At 38.5% G+C, this 22,589-nt stretch overlaps 1 protein-coding gene across 2 annotated transcripts in view; it reads left to right on the top strand.

Annotated features, from left to right (window-relative positions):
* The window catches only part of LOC126284528 (DNA-directed RNA polymerase III subunit RPC2), a 168,166-nt gene that overhangs the window by 126,507 nt on the left and 19,070 nt on the right, over nucleotides 1–22,589 (top strand). For both annotated transcript variants that reach the window (XM_049983522.1, XM_049983523.1), the window contains 5 exons: nucleotides 1,000–1,203; nucleotides 4,851–5,060; nucleotides 5,443–5,624; nucleotides 7,204–7,447; nucleotides 21,788–21,952. In XM_049983522.1, the coding sequence (XP_049839479.1) occupies nucleotides 1,000–1,203; nucleotides 4,851–5,060; nucleotides 5,443–5,624; nucleotides 7,204–7,447; nucleotides 21,788–21,952 (1,005 nt within the window). The remainder of the gene's footprint in view (nucleotides 1–999; nucleotides 1,204–4,850; nucleotides 5,061–5,442; nucleotides 5,625–7,203; nucleotides 7,448–21,787; nucleotides 21,953–22,589) is intronic.

Raw genomic sequence — 22,589 nt, 5'->3', positions numbered from 1 at the left:
AATGTGTTATTTTAACTATTTTATTGAAACCATTGAATATTTACAACACGAATGGATCAGGAAAGGCCTTGTACTATAAAACAGCAAACAAACTGAAAATGCACACCTCAGAAGTTTTTACGTTAGTACTGATATAAAAATCACAGGTTATTTTATGGATTTGACACTAATATTTATCTGAAAAAGCAAAATGTAAATATCTTTTATTTTTCCTGACCTAGTCAATTACTTTTTCCTGAAAACTTGGTTTTTTCAACCTTTTCCTGTGGATCCTAAGAAGACACAAACCTGACGGACTGTCAATGCCATTTGTACTTCTGAGCCACATCCTCACTCTACTCAGTGTGGTGAAGGGACACTTTATGGTGCAAGTTGTGTGTGTGTGTGTGTGGGGGGGGGGGGGGGGGGGGAGTTTCTTCCATTCTGCTGTATTAAGCTTCCCAGATGCTTGAGATTCTTTACCTTCTTCACCCATTCCCCAGCAATTGTTATTCCAGTTGTTGTGACACTTATTCTTCATTGTTTTGCTAGTAATTTTTCACTTACTTGGAAAAATTTCGTCCGTATCAGTGTACTATTCATTGCTATATATTCCATTGCTCCTGTACTTCCTCCTTGTTTCCTCAAATTATCTGCAAATACCATTGAAAGTAAATTCCAACCAGTAATTCTGCCTCATAATTTTATAGTTTATTGAAAGAAGTCAGTTGTTAAAATGTCTAGCAGAGTTTGTACAGTGAACTGAAGGCCACATTTTGTACTCTTTATTCATAGATATGTATTCAAATCAAACCAATGCCAGTTATTTAAGGCCCATGCAGAAGATTTAAGTGAAACAGTACATAAATGTATTTAAAGGAATGGCAGATTAGATCTTGCTGCACGTAACTAATGGTTGTCTTGAAACAATATAGTTCTCAAGTGTAATTATGTACTATGCTTGTGTTAATGTATTTGTTTGCTGAACCAGTATAACTTTATTCATTTATGCTTTTGAAGGTCTTGTGGAGTTTCTTGATGTGAATGAGGAGAACGATAGTCACATTGCATTGTCTGAAGCTACCATTGATCCTCGACTCACAACTCATCTCGAGATTGAACCATTCACTCTGTTGGGTGTTTGTGCTGGACTTGTTCCTTATCCACACCACAACCAAAGTCCAAGAAATACATACCAGTGTGCTATGGGGAAGCAAGCCATGGGTACGTATAAAACTTCTTGCAAGGTTTTTATTTTTGATATTGCAGATAAATAACATTTATAAAATGGAAAAACTTATACAAGCCGCTCTTAGGGGTTCTTGGATTCTGGAGAGGCACAGGCAATACTGAACCTCCAACTTACTTTAGAAGATAGACTGAAGACAAGCCTACATTTATAGATTTAGATAAAGCTGTTGACCATGTTGACTAGGATACAATCCTTGAAAATCTGAATGTAGCAAGGGTAAAATGCAGGGAGTAATATAAGAATCAAAGGGTATGAAAGGGAGGAAGTAGCTGAGAAGGGAAAGAGTTGGGGCTGTAGCCTACCCCAGTATTATTCAGTCTGTACATTAACAAGCAGTAAAGAAAGAAAACCAAGGAGAAAGTTAGGTTGGGAATTAAAGTTCAGGGATAAAAAACAAAAAGACTTTATGATTTGAAAATGTCACTGTAATTCTGTCAGACAGAAGAAGAATAATGTGGATAGTATTTTAAAAAGAGGTTATAAGATGAATATCGGCAACAGTAAAACTAAGGTAATGGAATGTATTCTAATTAAATCAGAAGTGCTGAGCAAAATAACTAATTATGACTGAAGTAGAGTAAAATACAGACTGGCACAAAAAAGTCATTTCTGCAAAAGAGAAGTTTGTTAAGATTGAATATAAATTTAAGTGTTAGGAGGTATTTTCTGAAGGTTTTTGGAGTGTAGTGTTGTACAGAAGTGAAACATGGGTGACAAAAAGTTCAACAGGAGCAGAATAGAAGCTGTGGTCAGATTGGATAACTGAGGAGGAAGGACTGACTTGAAATGGGGGGGGGGGGGGGGGGGAGAAATTTATGGCAGAATTCGATTAAAAGAAGTACTTGGTTTACAGGACAGATCATGAGTCATCAAGTTGTCAATTTGGTAATGGAGTGATAGCTGGAGAGTAAAAATTAAAGAGAGGACAAGGCTTGAGTAAGGTAACCAGGTTCAAAACAGGTGTAGCTTTCAGTATCTTTCCAGAGATGAAGAGGCACGCATAGAATAGAGAGCAGCATCAAACCAATCTTTGGGCTGAAAGCCACAACACAGTTAACTTGAACTACAAGAAAATTGTGGAGGTTGTTCAGTGACATTTCCTGAGTATTTTAGTGCAAAAGATTCATTGTCACAGTGACTCATTACAGAGTAACTGCATTTAGTTTTGAGAACAATAGACTGGTTGTGATGGTCCTGTTCATGACCAGCTTAGTCATCACACGTGTTACCAATGAACTTCTTCTGTGGGAATGTTAGGATCCTAGGTTATGAGGTCTTTGTGATCCTCATTTGGATCTGATTGCTAGGACTTTTGCAGTTACAGAAGTTGTATGCCAAACTCCTGTTATTGTGGAGCATGTAAGACAGTCAACATTGTGTCACTGTACACATTGCTGTGATCATGGTCATCAACAGTTTGAACAGTACTTGTAATGGAACATCCTTCATTTTTTAATGTGTTGTATACTGTGTTGTTTGTTTTGTCTGAGGTTTTTTCATTACTTTGTCTTTCGTATTGTATATTTTGGTGATAACAGGCTTTTTCCACTTTTGCGAGGACATTTCCAGAGATACAAAGGTAACTGGGTAACAAACCAAATAAATCATAATTACATTATTACTCTGTTAGAGGCCTTTGTAGGCCACAGGTCTTCTATACCAAAGAACCCCCTGAATAACCACCAAAACTTTTTGTCAATGGAATTTGGGTTCACGCAGTGTAAATAGGAACAGGAAAAATTCATGAAAATGATTGGTTTTTACTAAAACAACACAAAATTTTTGATTTTTATGACACATAGTGCAATTGGTCATTTTCTAGTATAAAAAATGTTATAGATCTGAGATGACAGTTTAACGATATTTGTAACTGATCGTTGCTGAACATTGACATTACATTTTCCTTTCTTTTTTTCTTGAAGATGAGGTTCATACATAATCTTAAAATGACAGTTCATTTCCTACATAACGATGTATGAAGTGATGTGAAAAGTAGCACTGAAATAGGAAAAAAATAGCAATAGAATTGGCAAGAAATAGCACCTAAATTGGCAAATAAATAACACTGAACTTGAGATAAATCACTGAATCTGGCACCATATTTGGAAAAAGCCCTATCATTGGCAAAAATAACACTAAATTTAGAGAAAAGTAACATCTAATTTGGTAAAAAGTAACACATAATTTGGCAAAAGTAATTGAAAATTTGGTAAAAAAAAAGAAACACCCAGAATTTGGTAAAGAAAAAAACTTTTAATTTTGCAAAAAGAACAAAAAATGGCATCAGAATTGGCAAAAAAATTACACAACAAATAGCACAGATATATACAAAAAATAGCACCAAAATTTGCAAAAAATTGCACCAAAATTTGCAAAAATGGGACTTAAAGTTGCAAAAAATTGCACCGAAATTTGCAAAAAAATCACTGAAATTTGCAGAAAATAGCACCAAAATGTACAAAAAAATAGCACTGAAATACGCAAAAAATAGCACTGAAATTAAAAGAAAAAGAGCATCAAAATTGGAGACAAATAACACTGAAACTGGAGACAATTAATTTGGGTGGGGAGGGGGGAGAAAACACACCAAAAGAGACAAAATAAAATAACATAGAATTTGGCAACAAAATGGCACTTAGTGTGGCAAAAAACCACTAAATTAGGTGAAAAATAACACCAAACTTGGCCACAAAATAAAATTATTTTTTCTTGTCTCTGTAGCATAAGTGAGCCTTTATGCACAGGTATGCGACCAGTCCAAGTGTAATTTCTTATACGCTTTTTTTGTTGTTTACAATTAATTATGGCCTACATGCTGTAGTATGATCATTGCTTCATTAGAGGTTCCCTCCCCTCCCATCCCCACCCCCACCTTGCCTCTCCCCTTCCCTCCCAAACTGCAGGTACAGAATCAGAATGTGTTCAGTGTCTATAGAAGTAGGAATCATGGGGAAAGAATCACACACTGCCTGCCGCTAGCCACCAAGTATGTTCAGCTCATGCTGCTTGCTCTATCTTTTGTTGGCCCTCAGATAGCTAGGACATACTTCCTTCCTTATTCCTACATGGACTTAGGTCCCCACACATTAAACTTATTCTTCTCATCCTGGCATCAACCTGCGGTAACCTACTGTCCCCTCACCCTCCATTCTTTTTGTTGTGATTGTCTGCAACTCAACGTGTCATTTTTACTGTGAGTAGAGTCTGTAGTTTTCTTAATATTGTTGATATCCAACCTGGACTTTCCATTGTTTATTAGGTCCTTTTAAGTTACTCTTCTAATGTGATGACCTCTTGGTCTCATCAAGACTGACTGACTGCATAACAGATTTTTCTGGGTGCACCTAGTTGTATTTCTTGAAGGAATAAACCATTATTTATCAAATGAAAATTTCTGTTTCTCCTTGAATGCTATCAGAGGTTGCTCACACCTAGTCTGTCCTGATTGGGCACACACTATGCGCCTGTACACTTACAACCATTATCATAACATGTATTGTGGTAGTATTGTATTTGAGAGTACAAGATTGTTCTTTTTACATTATTTAATTAGTATAGTTTTAAGAATAAGCATACTTTTAAGAATAAATGTGATCTAATCTAGCCATCTTTTTCACAGGTACAATTGGTTATAACCAACGAAATCGGATAGATACATTGCTGTATAATTTGGTATACCCACAGGCGCCTATGGTGAAGTCTCATACAATTGAACTGACAAACTTTGATAAAATTCCAGCAGGACAAAATGCAATTGTAGCTGTTATGAGCTACAGTGGTTATGACATTGAGGATGCCCTAATAATAAATAAAGCATCCATCGATAGAGGTACAGTAAGTGAATCTCATTTGATGGTCATATTTAATTAAATTGTACGAAGGATTTTACTTTATTCTTTGGACTCACTTGAATATTCACAAACTATTATGATGTAACTGTGTAAATGTAACCCTACTCCACCAAGTTGTTCCAGAAGTGGTTGGGATGCATTCAGATAATTCAGTGTTACACTTGTAAACTTCAGTTATACATTTACATTTATATTTCAAAGAAACCCATTTTAACTAATAGCAAAATTTTCCAAAAGAATTAACTGCAAATTACAGTGAAGAGGATTGTTTTACTCTCTGCACACTGCTTAACTAACTCGTATTTCCTATAATGGCTGAAACTGTTTCACATAATACATATAAAAATTTTACATTCATAGGTTATGGACGATGCCTTGTTTACCGAAATGCTAAATGTACTCTTAAACGTTATGCAAATCAGACATATGACCGTATTTTGGGTCCTCTGGTTGACCCAGAAACAAAGAAACCAGCATGGCAACATACTTGTTTAGATGCTGATGGCATTGCTTCACCAGGAGAGAAAGTGGAAAACAGACAGGTATGTGAATACAATCTCAAAAAACTGTACATTGTGATTCTGATTCAGTATGTATGTCACTGGTTCAGCTAGTTGCTATTCTTCATCATGTTTTATGTGGTCTTTATAAAAGCATTTATGTGATATATGTCACGGAGATGTAACAATAAGTGAAAAACAAAAGGAAATGCAGTGTGTATATATGAGGAAATTTCATGTGGATTGTTCATAAATGTGAACTGCTAAAAGTTTTTACTCATCTTTTTGGAGACTATCAGCTCTTTCATGACACAGTAGTTACATCACTTGTCATATCCAGCTGCACTGACAACTTGATAGATCTTTTGTTGCTTAACAAGCCCTTTTCATGCAATCATCTATATGTGAGGCATAATCACTTTACTTTTTCTCACTCAGCACATGTTTGTTGTTTATTCAACTGTATATACTACAGGCCTGTCTGACAGGTAATTACTTAGAAAATCTTGAATGGTTACCCATTGTCTATAAAATTTGTACCTGCCATGGATTTACTACTCTGTCTCTTTCTGCCTGTTAAATTCTTTCTCGAAACATATGTCAGTTGTACGAGAAATCATACTATTACCTTCCTTTTTCTTTCTCCTCAATAAATTTCTTTAATACTATTTTCCAATTTTATGTTTCTACTGAGATGATGCTGAAGCATGTGGGCCCTAACAATTACCTAAGTTTTGTTAATCATGGTCTGCTATTGTTTTAATAAGGGACAATATTAGCCATGCTCTACATACAGTGAACTTATTATCCTGCCACATGCACTCTTGTGAATTTTTTGGTTAATGAGCACTCTTAGCATAAATTGCCGAACCCCCCCCCACTCCAAAGAAAGAAAGAAATAAAGAAAAATATTTCAGTGGTGTTTGCACTTCTATTTCTTTGACACTGCATTACATTGTTTTGGTCATATACCAAGCAACTCAAAGTAAAAACAGTGAGCAAGGTGTCACAGTGATAAGACACTGAACTGTAATTTGGGAAACAGAAGTTTAAATCCTTGTCTGACCACTCTGACAATTTTTCCGTGGTTTCTAAACATCGCTTAAAGCAAATGCCAGAATGGTTCCTGTGTTTTCTCAACATTGCTTAAATCAAATTACAGAATAGTTCCTTTAAAAAGACAGGGTCAAATACCTCACCAATACTAGTATTTGTCCAGTTCTAATGATATCATTAACAGGACACTAAATGATAGTTTCCCTGCCTTACTTCAAAGAATACTCTTGGGGCAAAAATGCTATAGCAATGTATTGGGGTTTTCATCTAAAGCTAGACTCTTCACTAACGAAGATTTTAGATGTTGTTGTGCAGAGATTAGTCTCTGACTGCATAGCACATGAAGTTTTGGAAGTATTATACCACTGGTATTTCATTGTATGTTTAATGCTTGCTATACAGTTTGAAACTTTTTGTTAGTAAAATTTCAAAACTATAACTTTAGGTGATTATTTTACAACTGCAGTCATAGTTTACATCACATTTAACTCTTGACTCCTTTAAGAATTTTGTATCATTTTCTTTTCAGTATCACTTAGTAGCCAATGCTGTTTCTCTTTTTTAGTGTCTTGTGAATAAGTCAATGCCAACAGTGACACTGAATCCAGTTAACACTGGGCAAGAGCAAGCTACAGAATACCGTGATGTTCCAATTAGTTATAAGGGTGCAGAGCCATCATATATTGAGAAAGTAATGGTTTCATCTAATAATGAAGAAGATTTCTTAATTAAAGTTTTGCTCAGACAAACAAGACGGCCAGAAATTGGTGACAAGTTCAGTAGCCGACATGGACAAAAGGGAGTAGTTGGTAAGATTACTTTCATTTTGCAGACTTTTGTATTATTCCATGTAGTGTAACATAAAGTTGAAATTAAATTTCATTGCAGTATTTATTAGTGTGTTGGAAAGCAATGTTTAATATATATATATATATATATCTTTCTGCTCCCGGGATTGGAATGACTCCTTACCCTCTCCCTTAAAACCCACATCCTTTCGTCTTACCCTCTCCTTCCCTCTTTCGTGATGAAGCAACCATTCCATGTGGGAAAAATTTATGTAAAACAAAGATGATGTAACCACACACACACACACACACACACACACACACACACACACACACACACAATTCAAGCTTTCGCAACCCACGGTTGCTTCATCAGGAAAGAGGGAAGGAGAGGGAAAGATGGAAGGATGAAATCCCCAAACCACCTTCCCTACCCTCTGGCTCCTACCCTTGCAACCGCCCCTGGTGTAAAACCTGTCCTATGCACCCTCCCACCACCACCTACTCCAGTCCTGTAACCCGGAAGGTGTACACGATCAAAGGGAGAGCCACATGTGAAAGCACCCACGTGATTTACCAACTGACCTGCCTGCACTGTGACGCTTTCTATGTGGGAATGACCAGCAACAAACTGTCCATTCGCATGAATGGACACAGGCAGACAGTGTTTGTTGGTAATGAGGATCACCCTGTGGCTAAACATGCCTTGTTGCACGGCCAGCACATCTTGGCACAGTGTTACACCGTCCGAGTTATCTGGATACTTCCCACCAACACCAACCTATCCGAACTCCGGAGATGGGAACTTGCCCTTCAGTATATCCTCTCTTCTCGATATCCGCCAGGCCTCAACCTCCGCTAATTTCAAGTTTCCGCCGCTCATACCTCACCTGTCTTTCAACAACTTCTTTGCTTCTGTACTTCCGCCTCGACTGACATCTCTGCCCTTACTCTTTGCCTTTAAATATGTCTGCTTGTGTCTGTGTATGTGCGGATGGATGTGTGTGTGTGTGTGTGTGTGTGTGTGTGTGTGTGTGTGTGTGTGCGCGCGAGTGTACACCTGTCCTTTTTTTCCCCTAAGGGAAGTCTTTCCGCTCCCGGGATTGGAATGACTCCTTACCCTCTCCCTTAAAACCCACATCCTTTCGTCTTTCCCTCTCCTTCCTGAAGAAGCAACCATCGGTTACGAAAGCTAGTAATTCTGTGTGTGTGTTTGTGTGTTTTGTTCGGGTGCCTGTCTGCCGGCGCTTTCCCGCTTGGTAAGTATATATATATATTTCATGTGCCTGTCTGCCGGCGCTTTCCCGCTTGGTAAGTCTTGGAATCTTTGTTTTTAATATATTTTTCCCATGTGGAAGTTTAGTGTGTGTGTGAAGAAAAATGTTTAAAACCTACTATAATCTTTTAGATGCATGAGATTACATGTTAGCTTCATGTTTTGACACACTCTGCTAAATGTTTAGGAGAAAAAAATTAAATGTGGCAAGAAAAGATCATCATATCAAATAATTGCAGGTCCTCTCTTAAGAAAACTTTTTGCAGGAAGGAATTGAAACAGATTGGCAAAAACAAAAAAACTGCTTCCTAGATGTTGGAGAGAACATACAGAATAACCTCAGTTTCACGTTCCGAGAATTAACATTTTCCCACCATTTACAACATTTTTTATTAGTCCCTTCCAATTTCCTATGTCCACAATGTTAATCTGCACCCAATTTTGTGTCAACATATCCATAGCTTATGCTTTGTGGCAAGTTGTTTGTAGAGAAAAAACTGACATAAAATGACATTGGAATGATGTTCACTGTTGAATACAAACATTACTTGGTTAGATTTCTAGACACCAGGGTGCTTTCTCAGTGGATTTGAATCGGCAAATGTCTAAAAGTTGGAACAGTTCATGCTGTAAATTCTGCCGCTGCCAAGCTCTGTTTGGTGTAGTGGCTGATGAAGCAACTAGGTTTGTTTGGATAAAGGTATCATGCCCAATCACAACCACACTGTCTCTACTGTGGATCACAGTTTTGTGATTGTTGTGGTCATCGTTAACACCTTTGTCGACGAATCATATTTAATTGTTTAATGTGTTTTGTGATTTGGCCACTCGTGGCGCTAGTGTCACCTTCACTCACTTTGCATTGGACAAATGTTTATATAATTTAAAAACAGTACCAATTATGTTTTTCTTCTTGCTGAGCAAAAAGTGTCCGAGAGTCTTTCACCATTGTCAAGTGAAGTTATTTACTTACATGTTTTTTGTGATGCGACACAAACAAACTATGTGTTAATTGCGCGCGCGCGTGTGTGTGGTTGTGTGTGTGTGTGTGTGTGTGTGTGTGTGTGTGTGTGTGTGTGTGTGTGGTTGTGTGTGTGTGTGTGTGTGTGTGTGTGTGTGTGTGTGTGGCTTTCTACATAACTGATACTTGAGTCAGTATTTGAACTTGACAATGAGAAAAAAATTCTCAAAACGTATCATGCTAAGCATGAAAAAATATATAACTGGTGCAGTGTTTCATTATTTAAACAATGAATGAGAGCTGCAATCTGTCCAAAAACATGCAAATTGAGTCAGATGTTTCTACTCCCCAAATATCAGTCCCAGTTACACCAAACCTTTCTCAGATAATAAACAAGCCCGTGACGAGCATTTTGATGCCTGTGGTGTACATATGTCGTACATAAAGTGCAAAAAATGCAAATGGAGGTATCCTACACATACCTTGTGCAGCCTATAATGTTATTTCCCACATTGTAAACTATTTTTTGTAGTCCCTTGAAAAGAGTAAAAGCAACATTTCACTGTATTAGGATTTAAGATACATCAAAGGAAAGAACTAAAGCAAAAGTAAAATACTTTTAAGACAAAAGCACATAAGATCGAAGTACATAAAGAATACATGGAGGCAAACAGAAGATCGAAAATAGGGATAAGATGAGATAAAAGGAAATGGATAGATGAGCAGGCGCAGTTAACAGAAGAAGCAGTAAGCCATGGAAATATAAAGGAGCTGTAAGATATCACCAAATGACTCTCAGTGAAGGACCAGTTAAGAGCAAGGATCAGGTGATGATTTCAGACAGGCACAGTTACATAGATGGGAGGAGTGTTTCAAGAAGTTTTTAAATTATAAAGACAACCAAGAGATTCTCCAGAGGAAGTCAAAGCAGATCAACATATAAATGTGCAGTATCCCACAATACACGAAATTAGGAGGGCTTTAAGAAACCTAAAAAAACGCAAAGACTCCAAGTGTACACAACACAGCACTGGAGCTGTTAAAAGCCAATATTTTAAACACAGATGGAATCATCCACCCCTTTCTGAAGCATATTTGGCTTGAAGAAAAATCCCCAAGTGAGTTAAAACGGGCTTGTTGGTAAAGTGCCCCACCTCCTCCGCCCCCCCCCCCCCCCCCCCAAAAAAAAAAAATATAGTTGTAACAACTGGCGGGGTATTACTTTGCTGTCAGTGCCCAGTAAAGTCTTCACCAGAGTTCTTTTAAATAGGATTAAAGGTTCAGTTGAAAATCAACTGTGTAAAGAACAAGCCAATACAGTTGGTGATCTTATTAATATCTTAGGATTATATTAGAGCAAAACGAAGAATTCTAGCCAATTGTATACCTGGCATTCATTGATTTATGGAAGTATGGTAAACCACAGAAGATTCTACACATCATTAGATGTCTGCTCGCAAGGGAAATCTTACAGATCCAATAGAGGTAACAACTGGAGTCTGGCAGGGTTGTATTTTGTCACCAATGCTCTTCCTACTTGTCCTTGACTCAGTTGCGAAAAAAGTCACAGGGGCAGGAGATGAGCAATCCATTGGGGGATCCGTAAACATCTGGGGGATTTGGATTTCGCAGACTACATAGTTTTACTAACTCAAAGGCTGACAGCTATGAAAGCTAAATTAAACTCACTGAAAAAAGAAGCAGTAATTGCTGGGCTCAAAATAAACATAAATAAAACAAAGGAAATGATAAATTCTGGGAACATGAAAGTGCCTCTGCCTGTAGGGTAGCACCAAGTGGTGATTGTCAGTTCATTTCTGTATATAGGTATTGTGGCGACAGAAAATGATGGAGCCAGAGATAATGTGAAGAATAACACAAAGAAGGCAAATGCTGCATTCCTATAACTGTATAAAGTGTGGAGAAACAGAAACATCGCATGCAAAACTAAAATTCGTATTTTTAATAAAAATGTGAAGGCTGTCATATATACCAGTGAAAGTTGGAAAGTAGGTGAAAAGACAGCATTACAGTTACAGTGCTTCATTAATAAGTGTCTCCAGCACTTAGTATATATCTGGTGGCCACAAAAAAGTAATGAAGATCTCTGGAGAAAAACACACCAGACACTTGTAGAAGAATGAATATGTGAGAGAAAGTGGAGATGGCTCGGACACATATTGAGAAAGCCAGTGCTGCGGCAATTGAAAAGAAGGCATTGGAATGAAATTCGCAAGGTACAAGGAATAGAGGTATCTAGAGCTACATGGAAAATGGCAGTGGAAGGGGAAGCAAGGACAGTTTGCAAGACTGGGTGGAATTGAGAGAAATGGCCAAAGATAGAGATGGATGATGAATTCTCCCGGATGCCCTATTCCACCATAGCAACCAAAGGAATTTAGTCAAGAAAGTCAAGTTAAATATTGCTGAAACATTTGTTTTTGCCTTTGCTGTGTGTCTGCATTCAACTAATATGGAATCCATCTTGTACAAAGCTTTCTCACTACTAGTTTTTCATATCAGATTTATTGTAATCTTTGTCCTGGCAAGCCCGTGATACCCAATATGTCATACATCTACAATTATAGATTGTCCACTTCAAGTAAGCATCTGTTGTTGCAGGTTTGAGTGTACTTATCTGAATAAGATATACAGTCATATTTGAACTTGGCTAGCAATTTCTTAACTATTGACAATGGCCTGTGCCATCTTTATATATACTTCTGCTGACAATGAACGATGTTCATGACTGGACATGTTGTCAACACGGAGAATTGCTGCCTGTGAACATTCATCTGGGCTTCCATGGGACCTGTGGTAGTAATCAGAGCCATCACAACAAGTGTAGATGAAGTGAACATTACTGTGGACAACCTCAAGGATGTAGCCAAGATTTTGGCAAATGGGGAAGGGCCCAGTTTGTTAAAGAAGACATTTAAAAGACTCATATTTTCATTTATTCTGAAAGTTTCCATACAGAACAATAAATGATTTTATTTGAAAATGATCTCAGAGTTTTCACACATGGAGATATAATCTTGTTACTTAGATGTGCTGTATTTTGTGAAACTTCTCATCCACCCTCCTCAGATTTAGTGGCAAGAGGGCCCAGCAGACAGCCCGTCAAAAACTGAACACAGATCAAGCATGAAATCAGGAAGAATGTGTACTGAACTGAAAAAAGGGCAAAATAGAAACAGGAAACAGTCCAGGGCAGGAAGTGCAATACAGAGCATCCTGCCAGAGCAACTGTGCCATGGTTAAATGGTCACGGTGTTGTACTGCCAAGTGGGCAAGTCATGTTCAAACCTCCCAGGTGCCAATTTTATTATTTATTTATTTATTTATTTTTGCTGTTTGCCATATTCAAATTTGTGTCTGTGTCATGGTGTAACATCCTTTTGCAACAACAAGGTGTAAGGAAAGGACCCATAATGATAGTTGATTCTGTACAACTATTCTATTAGCAGCCAAAATAAAGTGGCTTTCGTATAGGATCTGCAAATATTTGATGACAAGATGACAGGTCAACTAAGTCCTCCACCAGGAAACACATCTGGCATGTCATACGTGGATTAATGACAGTATGTGTGTCACATGATAGGAATCTCTTATCAGTGCAGCTTATTTGTACACCTGTTAAGTAAGTGAGAACTGCCTCCTTGCTCAATTTAGGTGTCCATGAGAATGTGAATGTGATCACTCTCAAGGTAATGATGAAAACATAATAGTTTGTCATATAAGCTGCAACAAATGAACACAACAGTTTGTCACACAGTTTCTCTGTGATCTGTCAAAATGTGTTTTTAACATTTTTATTGCTATGTTCCATTTTGGAAGTTTTGACTCTTAAATCCCTTTGTTGTAACATAGTCCACACTCATTTATTTGTTGTTTTCATTTTTGTGAGACGTCAATGTGGTATCTCACCTGCTCATACTATTCATCATGTTTACTTGCGATAATAACGTATTCTTACCACATGACTCAAATTCTGTAACCAATGTATAGTATGACAACTGCCAAGATTACAGAAAGAGAACAACATTTCAATTACCGGACAGACAGTTAATAATGCTGTGGGGAGGGGGGGGGGGGGGAAGTATGACACGAGAAAGTTGTGAACACGGCTCGTCCACTTTACAGTCGAACACTGTGACCACTTAACCATGACACTGTAGGTATTTAGTTTAGCTCAATATTGCATTCGTTAAGCTTAGGCCATTCACTGTTTATGTTTTTCATTTTTTTCACAGTTCAGTACTTATTCTTCCAGTTTTCATGCTTGATCTGTGTTCAGTTTTTGACGGGCTGTCTGCTGGGCCCTCTTGCCACTAAATCTGAGGAGGGTGGATGAGGAGTTTCACAAAATACAGCACATCTAAGTAACAAGATTATATCTCCATGTGTGAGTTTTTGACGGGCTATCCACTTGGCCATCTAACAACTAAATCTGAGGAGGATGCAATGGGGAGTTTCCTATATAAGAAGCAGTTGAGCTCCAATCTCCCTTCACCCACCAAGATTATTTTACACTCTTCTCCTTTCAGTCTGGATGTGAGCTGAGGAAGTGATCAGGAATGCATGAGCGTTAATTTTTTGGGACTCTGTGATTATTATTGACAGGCTTATGGAATAGACAGACCTTGGTTCGACAGAGAAGCAAGAAAAATCACTTCCCGGAATTTCCTCCTTTAAGTAAGTGGTAAGAAAGATCATTCTCTGCATTAAAGAATGTCCTGGCAGATAAATGCATGAGCCTTAATGAGAAGAATTTGGATTATTATTTATTTATCATAAGGCATGTAGTGCTGGGGGCCTCGAAAGAGATGCTTGGCTTGCCTTTGATGCAGTTATTTTCATTTAAGCAGAGGGGCAGCATTTTTTAGGGAATTGGACTCTGTCAGGATAGAAAGGTATTCCGAAGTAATTGGCTGTGGCCTATAGTAATGAACTGACCCTAGCATTTACCTAAACTGAATATATGAAACCACAAAAAAACATTTTCAATGTTGCCGGTGGAATGAATCAAACCACTTCGCCTCCTGAATCCAGCGATTGCCAACTCAGTGGCTCAATACGCAGAGCTACTCCAAATTGGTTGAGAATTAGGATAAAGTGGCTGTTGTACATTGTTTCAGAATTTTAAAAAAAGAAAAATGCATTGCAACAGGAGACTGAATTCTAACATTGCAGGTTTTTCCTTTAAGGATACAGGGCACTTTTCTGGCTCAATATTATGTAAAAATTGACACCTCTTTCTTTCAGGCACTGTTTAAAATGAATATGATATACAGATTTTTTGTTGATATCAGGTAATGCAGCACATTTTCTAAACAAATTATAAGTATTTTGAATATTTTTGAACCTGCTTAGAGTTATTAAAAAAATTACAAAGAAATTGATGCAATTTTTTTTCCAAAATGGTTCCTCTAATTGAGATTTCTTTTACTCCAATGTTATTCATTTGAAGGAGATCAAATCTTTACCAGATATGCATCACATGATGGCTGAGGTATTAGACCTATTTAATCTCACCAATTATGTATATTACAAGGATAAAAACTATCACATCTTACATTTTAATTATAATTGTGTTCCTAATAAAACATGTTACTTTTTCTATAATTTAGTTGGTTCTGCAATAAAGCTTCAGTCTACTACATTGTTGTTGTTGTTGTTTTGGTCTTCAGTCCTGAGACTGGTTTGATGCAGCTCTCCATGCTACTCTTTCCTGTGCAAGCTTCTTCATCTCCCAGTACTTACTGCAACTTACATCTATCTGAATCTGTTAGTGTATTCATCTCTTGGTCTCCCTCTACGATTTTTACCCTCCACGCTGCCCTTCAATGATAAATTTGTGATCCCCTGATGCCTCAGAACATGTCCTACCGACCGGTCCCTTCTTCTTGTCAAGCTGTTCCACAAACTCCTCTTCTTCCCAATTCTGTTCAATACCTCCTCATTAGTTATGTGATTTACCCATCTAATCTTCAGCATTCTTTTGTAGCACCACATTTCGAAAGCTTCTATTCTCTTTTTGTCCATGTTTCACTTCCATACATGGCTACACTCCATACAAATACTTTCAGAAACGACTTCCTGACACTTAAATCTATACTCAATGTTAACAAACGTCTCTTCTTCAGAAACGCTTTCCTTGCCATTGCCAGTCTACATTTTATATCATCTCTACTTCGACCATCATCAGTTATTTTGCACCTCAAATAGCAACACTCCTGTACTACTTTAAGTGTCTCATTTCATAAGTATGGACTATTGCAAGTTACAGAAAAAATTAGAGCAATGCTTTGTAAACTTAAGGAAATATTTGAACCTGAATTCTAAAAAATACGACTTGTGGGAAATTGTGAATGAAGATACGAAAATCCAATTAAATTGTGCCTCAGAACATTCCTGAAGCATAGTCTTCATCCTTCAGCATTTCTTCATCTTCAAGCTTCCTCTTGGCACTCCTTTTGCACTTCTTGCTTCTTTGGCAACATGAAGAGCAAATCTTTCAGCTTCAGGCAGCTGTTGTCTGTCACATGCAAGCAATTGATCTTCCATAGTAGAGCCGCATTTTATGCCTAAATTTGTCAGGACTTCCAACCTTCCTATCCCTCCATCATTGAAACATATCCCTGCATCTAGTACACCAACTTCTAATGTATTTAGTCTCACAAATATATTCTTGGATAACCTTTCATGTGTGCAATGGTTGAAACATTCATTTGCATTCTGAGTGCCCCCATGAAGACATTTACTAAGCAAAACTGGGTCACTCAGGTCTCTAAAAATTGGTTTTATTTTATTCATAACCCCCATGAACCATGGACCTTGTCGTTGCTGGGGAGGCTTGCGTGCCTCAGCGATACAGATGGCCGCACCGTAGGTGCAACCACAAGGATGATATAAGATGAACATCAACAAAAGCAAAACGAGGATAATGGAATGTAGTCAAATTAAATCGGGTGATGCTGAGGGAATTAGATTAGGAAATGAGACACTTAAAAGTAGTAAAGGAGTTTTGATATTTGGGGAACAAAATAACTGATGATGGTCGAAGTAGAGAGGATATAAAATGTAGACTGGCAATGGCAAGGAAAGCATTTCAGAAGAAGAGAAATTTGTTAACATCGAGTATAGATTTAAGTGTCAGGAAGTCGTTTCTGAAAGTATTTGTGTGGAGTGTAGCCATGTATGGAAGTGAAACATGGATGATAAATAGTTTGGACAAGAAGAGAATAGCAGCTTTCAAAATGTGGTGCTACAGAAGAATGCTGAAGACGCCGGAAAGACACTCTTGGTGGAGTGGGGAGGATTTCATGAAGGATGGATCTCATTTCGGGGCAGGATTTTAGGAAGTCGTATCCCTGCTGGAGAGCCACATTCAGAGTCTGATCCAGTCCTGGGAAGTATCCTGTCACAAGTGGAGCACTTTTGGGGTTCTGTAAGAGGTTCTGGGTTTGAGGGGATGAGGAAGTGGCGTGGCTCTGGTTATTTGCTTCTGTACCAGGTCGGGAGGGTAGTTGCGGGATGCGAAAGCTGTTTTCAGGTTGTTGGTGTAATGGTTCAGGGATTCAGGACTGGAGCAGATTCGTTTGCCACGAAGGCCTAGGCTGTAGGGAAGGGACCGTTTGATATGGAATGGGTGGCAGCTGTCATAATGGAGGCACTGTTGCTTGTTGGTGGGTTTGATGTGGACGGATGTGTGAAGCTGGCCATTGTCGATGGAGGTCAACGTCAAGGAAAGTGGCATGGGATTTGGAGTAGGACCAGGTGAATCTGATGGAACCAAAGAAGTTGAGGTTGGAGAGGAAATTCAGGAGTTGTTCTTCACTGTGAGTCCAGATCATGAAGATGTCATCAATAAATCAGTACCAAACTTTGGGTTGGCAGGCTTGGGTAACCAAGAAGGCTTCCTCTAAGAGATCCATAAATAGGTTGGCCAATAAATCAGTACCAAACTTTGGGTTGGCAGGCTTGGGTAACCAAGAAGGCTTCCTCTAAGAGATCCATAAATAGGTTGGCATACGAGGGGGCCATCCTGGTATCCATGGCTGTTCCCTTTAATTGTTGGTATGTCTGGCCTTCAAAAGTGAAGAAATTGTGCGTCAGGATGAAGCTGGTTAAGGTGACAAGGAAAGAGGTTTTAGGTAGGGTGGCAGGTGATCGGCGTGAAAGGAAGTGCTCCATTGCAGCGATGCCCTGGACGTGCGGGATATTTGTGTGTAGGGAAGTGGCATCAATGGTTACAAGGATGGTTTCCGGGGGTAACAGACTGGGTACGGATTCCAGGCGTTCGACAAAGTGGTTGGTGAATGATGGGAGACTGCATGTAATGGGTTGAAGGTGTTGATCTACGTAGGCAGAGATACGTTCTGTGGGGGCTTGGTAACCAGCTACAATGGGGTGGCCAGGATGTTTGGGTTTGTGAATTTTAGGAAGTAGGTAGAAGGTAGGAGTATGAGGTGTCGGTGGTGTCAGGAGTTTGATGGAGTCAGGTGAAAGGTTTTGTAGGCGGCCTAAGGTTCTGAGGATTCCTTGAAGCTCCTCCTGGACATCAGGAATGGGATTACCTTGACAAACTTTGTATGTAGAGTCGTCTGAAAGCTGACGCAGTCCCTCAGCCACATACTCCCGACGATCAAGTACCACGGTCGTGGAACCCTTGTCAGCCGGAAGAATGATGATGGATCGGTCAGCTTTCAGATCACGGATAGCCTGGGCTTCGGCTGTGGTGATATTGGGAGTAGGATTAAGGTTTTTCAAGAAAGATGGAAAGGCAGGCTGGAAGTGAAAAATTCCTGGAAGGTTTGGAGAGGGTGATTTTGAGGAAGAGGAGGTGGGTCCCGCTGTGATGGAGGACGGAACTGTTCCAGGCATGGTTCAATTTGGATAGTGTCTTGGGGTGTTGGATCATTAGAAGTGGGATCAGGATTATTTTTCTTCATGGCAAAGTGATATTTCCAGCAGAGACTACGAGTGTAGGACAGTAAATCTTTGACAAGGGCAGTTTGGTTGAACCTGGGAGTGGGGCTGAAGGTGAGGCCTTTGGATAGGACAGAGGTTTCGGATTGGGAGAGAGGTTTGGAGGAAAGGTTAACTACTGAATTGGGGTGTTGTGGTTCCAGATTGTGTTGACTAGAATTTTGAGGTGTATGGGGGAGTGGAGCTGGAAGTGGGAGATTGAGTAGATGGGAGAGACTGTGTCTGTGTACAATGAGAGGAGGTTGAGGTTTGTTGGAAAGGTTGTGGAGGGTGAGTGAGTTGCCTTTCCAGAGGTGGGAAACCAGGAGATTGGATAGTTTTTTGAGGTGGAGGGTGGCATGCTGTTCTAATTTGTGGTTGGCCTGTAGGAGGATGCTATGAACAGCCGGTGTGGATGTGGGAGAGGAAAGATTGAGGACTTTGATTTGGGATAGGAGTTGATGACTGTGTTCATTGGCCGAGTTGATGTATAGGTGAAGAATTAGGTGGGTGAGGGCTATGGATTGTGCAGTTTGGAACTGGTATAAGGACTAATGGAAAGAAGGATTGCAGCCAGAGATGGGAACTTTAAGTGTGAGGCCTTTGGGGGTAATGCCAAATGTCAGACAAGCCTGAGTAAATAAAATATGGGAGCGTAATCTGGCTAGGGTGAAGGCATGTTTGCGAAGGGAATGTAAATAAAATTTAATGGGGTCGTTGTAGGGATGTTGTGAGGTTGACATGGTATTAGAAGGTGGAAAGGGTAACATGAGGTAAAAGTGAAAATAAACAGAAATTTATATAGGGAGAGATAAAGGTGTGAAAAAAGTCGAAAAAGTGTTGGTTTGAGATGAGCTATGTTGATCCTGTGCTGAACTTAGGTTGGTGAACAACAATGGGTGCAAAGGTTAGGTAGTTACGTTGTCTCCAGACCACGTTAAAGGGCGGGGAAATTCAGGAAAATTTCGAAAGAAATTTCTCGAAAAAAATTTCGAAAGAAAAAAAGAAAAAAAATTCGAAAATAGTTTCGAAAAAAATTTCCCGAAAAAATAAAATTTCGAAAAAATTTTTCGAATAAAATCTCGAAAAATATGCGTGTGTAAATGTATTCAAAGGACTGGATATGTACTGGCAGGTTATGAGAATGAGGCTAACAATTGTTTGATGAAGAAATAATAACGTTTAAACCTGTGGGAAGCTGCTAAAAAATGATCGGTTATGTGGGAAAAACAGGAATGGAAATAAAACGAAAGTTGTTGGAAATAGCTGAGATGGTTGTTTAATGGGTGAAAGGAACTGAAGCCGTGAAATAGTATTCACGAGTTTACACGAAATGTTTGTAAACTTGGAACACTGGATTTTATAGCAGCAGAGTATAATTAGGCAGGATAAAATGTATGGTAGATTACGGAAAAAGAGAAGATGAATACAAAGTGAAACTACTTGTACAAACAAAAAGAGAAAGTAAGATGATAGAGAAGATTTCGAAATGCAACAGAGGCAATAACAAACGTAATTGTTGGTTTCAAATTAATGATGATGTAAATAAAATAGAAACTTCCACATGGGAAAAATATATTAAAAACAAAGATTCCGAGACTTACCAAGCGGGAAAGCGTCGGTAGATAGGCACAATGAATAAAACACACAAACACACACACAGAATTTAGAGCTTTCGCAACCGGCGGCTGCTTCGTCAGGAAAGAGGGAAGGAAAAGGAAAGATGAAAGGGTGTGGGTTTTAAGAGAGAGGGTAAGGAGTCATTCCAATCCCGGGAGCAGAAAGACTTACCTTAGGGGGAAAAAAGGATAGGTATATACTCGCACACACACACACACACACACACACACACACACACACACACACACACAAGCAGACATATTTAAAGGCAAAGAGTAAGGGCAGAGATGTAAGTCGAGGCGGAAGTGTGGAGGCAAAGATGTTGTTGAAAGACAGGTGAGGTATGAGTGGTGGCAACTTGAAATTAGCGGAGTAGATATATATAGGTCATTTTTCATATCAAACCCCATAATGTATATATCAATGTAATCAGGAAAGACTATAGAATTTAATAAAGCCATTATAAAATTTTATTTTTCCACCTTCTATAAATATCCTTTATCCCTAACTGTGTGTGTTTAGTCATTTTATAGTCCATGATTGCATGCATATTTTAAGATTTAATTGTACATGGAATTGCTGGCTTCAGTTATCATAGTATTACAAAAGCATAAATAGAGTTTGGACGAAAGGCAGAGGGTAGGATGCAAGGTGCAGTCTGCCTGGACAGAATCTGCAACCTACAGAAATTTTTTTAGTAACAATCGAAATATAGAATGCATTGTCATCCCATACCCTTTCCATTCTCGTGACTATCCCACATCGGGAATTCTTAAAGAAATGCAACCATTGCCATTTGGGCAATATTTTTGTTGGTCAACACGATTTTCGGGTGACAGACAAATCCAAATGTATGGATGCATAGATAGTTTAAATCTGTCATTGGCCTTGCTGGCTATCGACACTGCATATCCTTTTCTTGTCTTATGGTTGAAAATCCAAATATCCTTTTCTTGTCTTATGATTGAAAATCCAAATATCTTTCTATTTTTCTATGTGGCTGCCAATTCATTTAGCTGATTTTGGGGGAAGGGGAGCCTGCACCTCTTGCCCCTCCCCCCCCCCCCCCTGCCCCTCCTTTCCCTCATTTTGGCTATGTCCTTGACCACCTGCATGCCTTCATGCTTGTAGTCTTTTTTTTATGGTACTTTATCGCTGTTCATCCATTTGAACAAACCCCAGAAATTATCACCATTATTAATAATAAATAAACCCACTACATGTCCACAAACCTATTCTTTAGGTCAAGTTGATACTTGACTTATGTATTACATAATAACAAAAACAAAATCTCGATGTAACACCAACTGTGTGCTAGGCCATCAGATTTTTACCTTGCCCTTGATATATAAATTCTAAGTTGCAGCGGTGTTATTTTAATGGTTATCTAATGTAAACACTGATTGGAACTACTTTGTGATTGCTGTATCCAGTTCTTGTGCCACAGAGATCAACTATTTTAATTTTTTTTGTTGGCTATCAATAATTTGTTGTTAATTTAGCTATACATAATTTGTTCTTAATTTTACAGGTCTCATAGTCGAGCAGGAAGACATGCCATTCAACGATCAGGGTATCTGTCCAGATATGATCATGAACCCCCATGGATTTCCTTCTCGAATGACGGTGGGGAAACTGATTGAACTTTTGGCTGGAAAAGCTGGCTTAATGCAAGGAAAATTTCATTATGGAACAGGTAATAACATTATACACATGGTAGTCATTAAATTGAAAGTTAGTTGAAGTAATGTGAAGTGTAGGTTAAGCACTGAATTTTTGAAATGATAGGCTGAAATCAGTATTGCTATTTTCCAATTTAATACTGGATTTTCACCGTCTATATTGCTCTCCTCCTCAAAATTAAGTGTTAAATAATTTCCTAATTTCTGTGACCTGTAGATTCATCATTGCAGCAAGGTTACTAATTGTTATAGGTTGCCGAGTGTAATTTCGCAGTTGCTATGAGCTGTAGTTTTATAATAAATTAAAAGCACCAGTTTGCTTTTGTTCTACAGTATTACTTTTATTATGTTAACAGGTTTTCGGCTTACAAGGCCATCTTCAAACATCAATGTCAAGCCGAAAACCGGTTAATACAATAAAAGTAATACTTTAGAACAAAAGCGCAATATCTGCTGCATTGCTCATTAACAAGTTTACATATAGTAGGGTGTTGTTTATAACCATGGAAGGACATTGTTGGTTTCAGCACGCTGGAGGCAAAGTTATTGCATATGTCCTCAGATCATATAAAGTGTGCAAATGTGTGGCTTTGAATTAGCACCAAATTAAAAATGTAATAGACTTACGTATATGGGATTAGCAGCTGATTT

The sequence above is a fragment of the Schistocerca gregaria genome, chromosome 8, assembly GCF_023897955.1.
Source record: "Schistocerca gregaria isolate iqSchGreg1 chromosome 8, iqSchGreg1.2, whole genome shotgun sequence".
NCBI lineage: Eukaryota > Metazoa > Arthropoda > Insecta > Orthoptera > Acrididae > Schistocerca > Schistocerca gregaria.
Note: the sequence above shows the minus strand (reverse complement) of the source record. Positions and strands in the feature narration are given on the sequence as shown.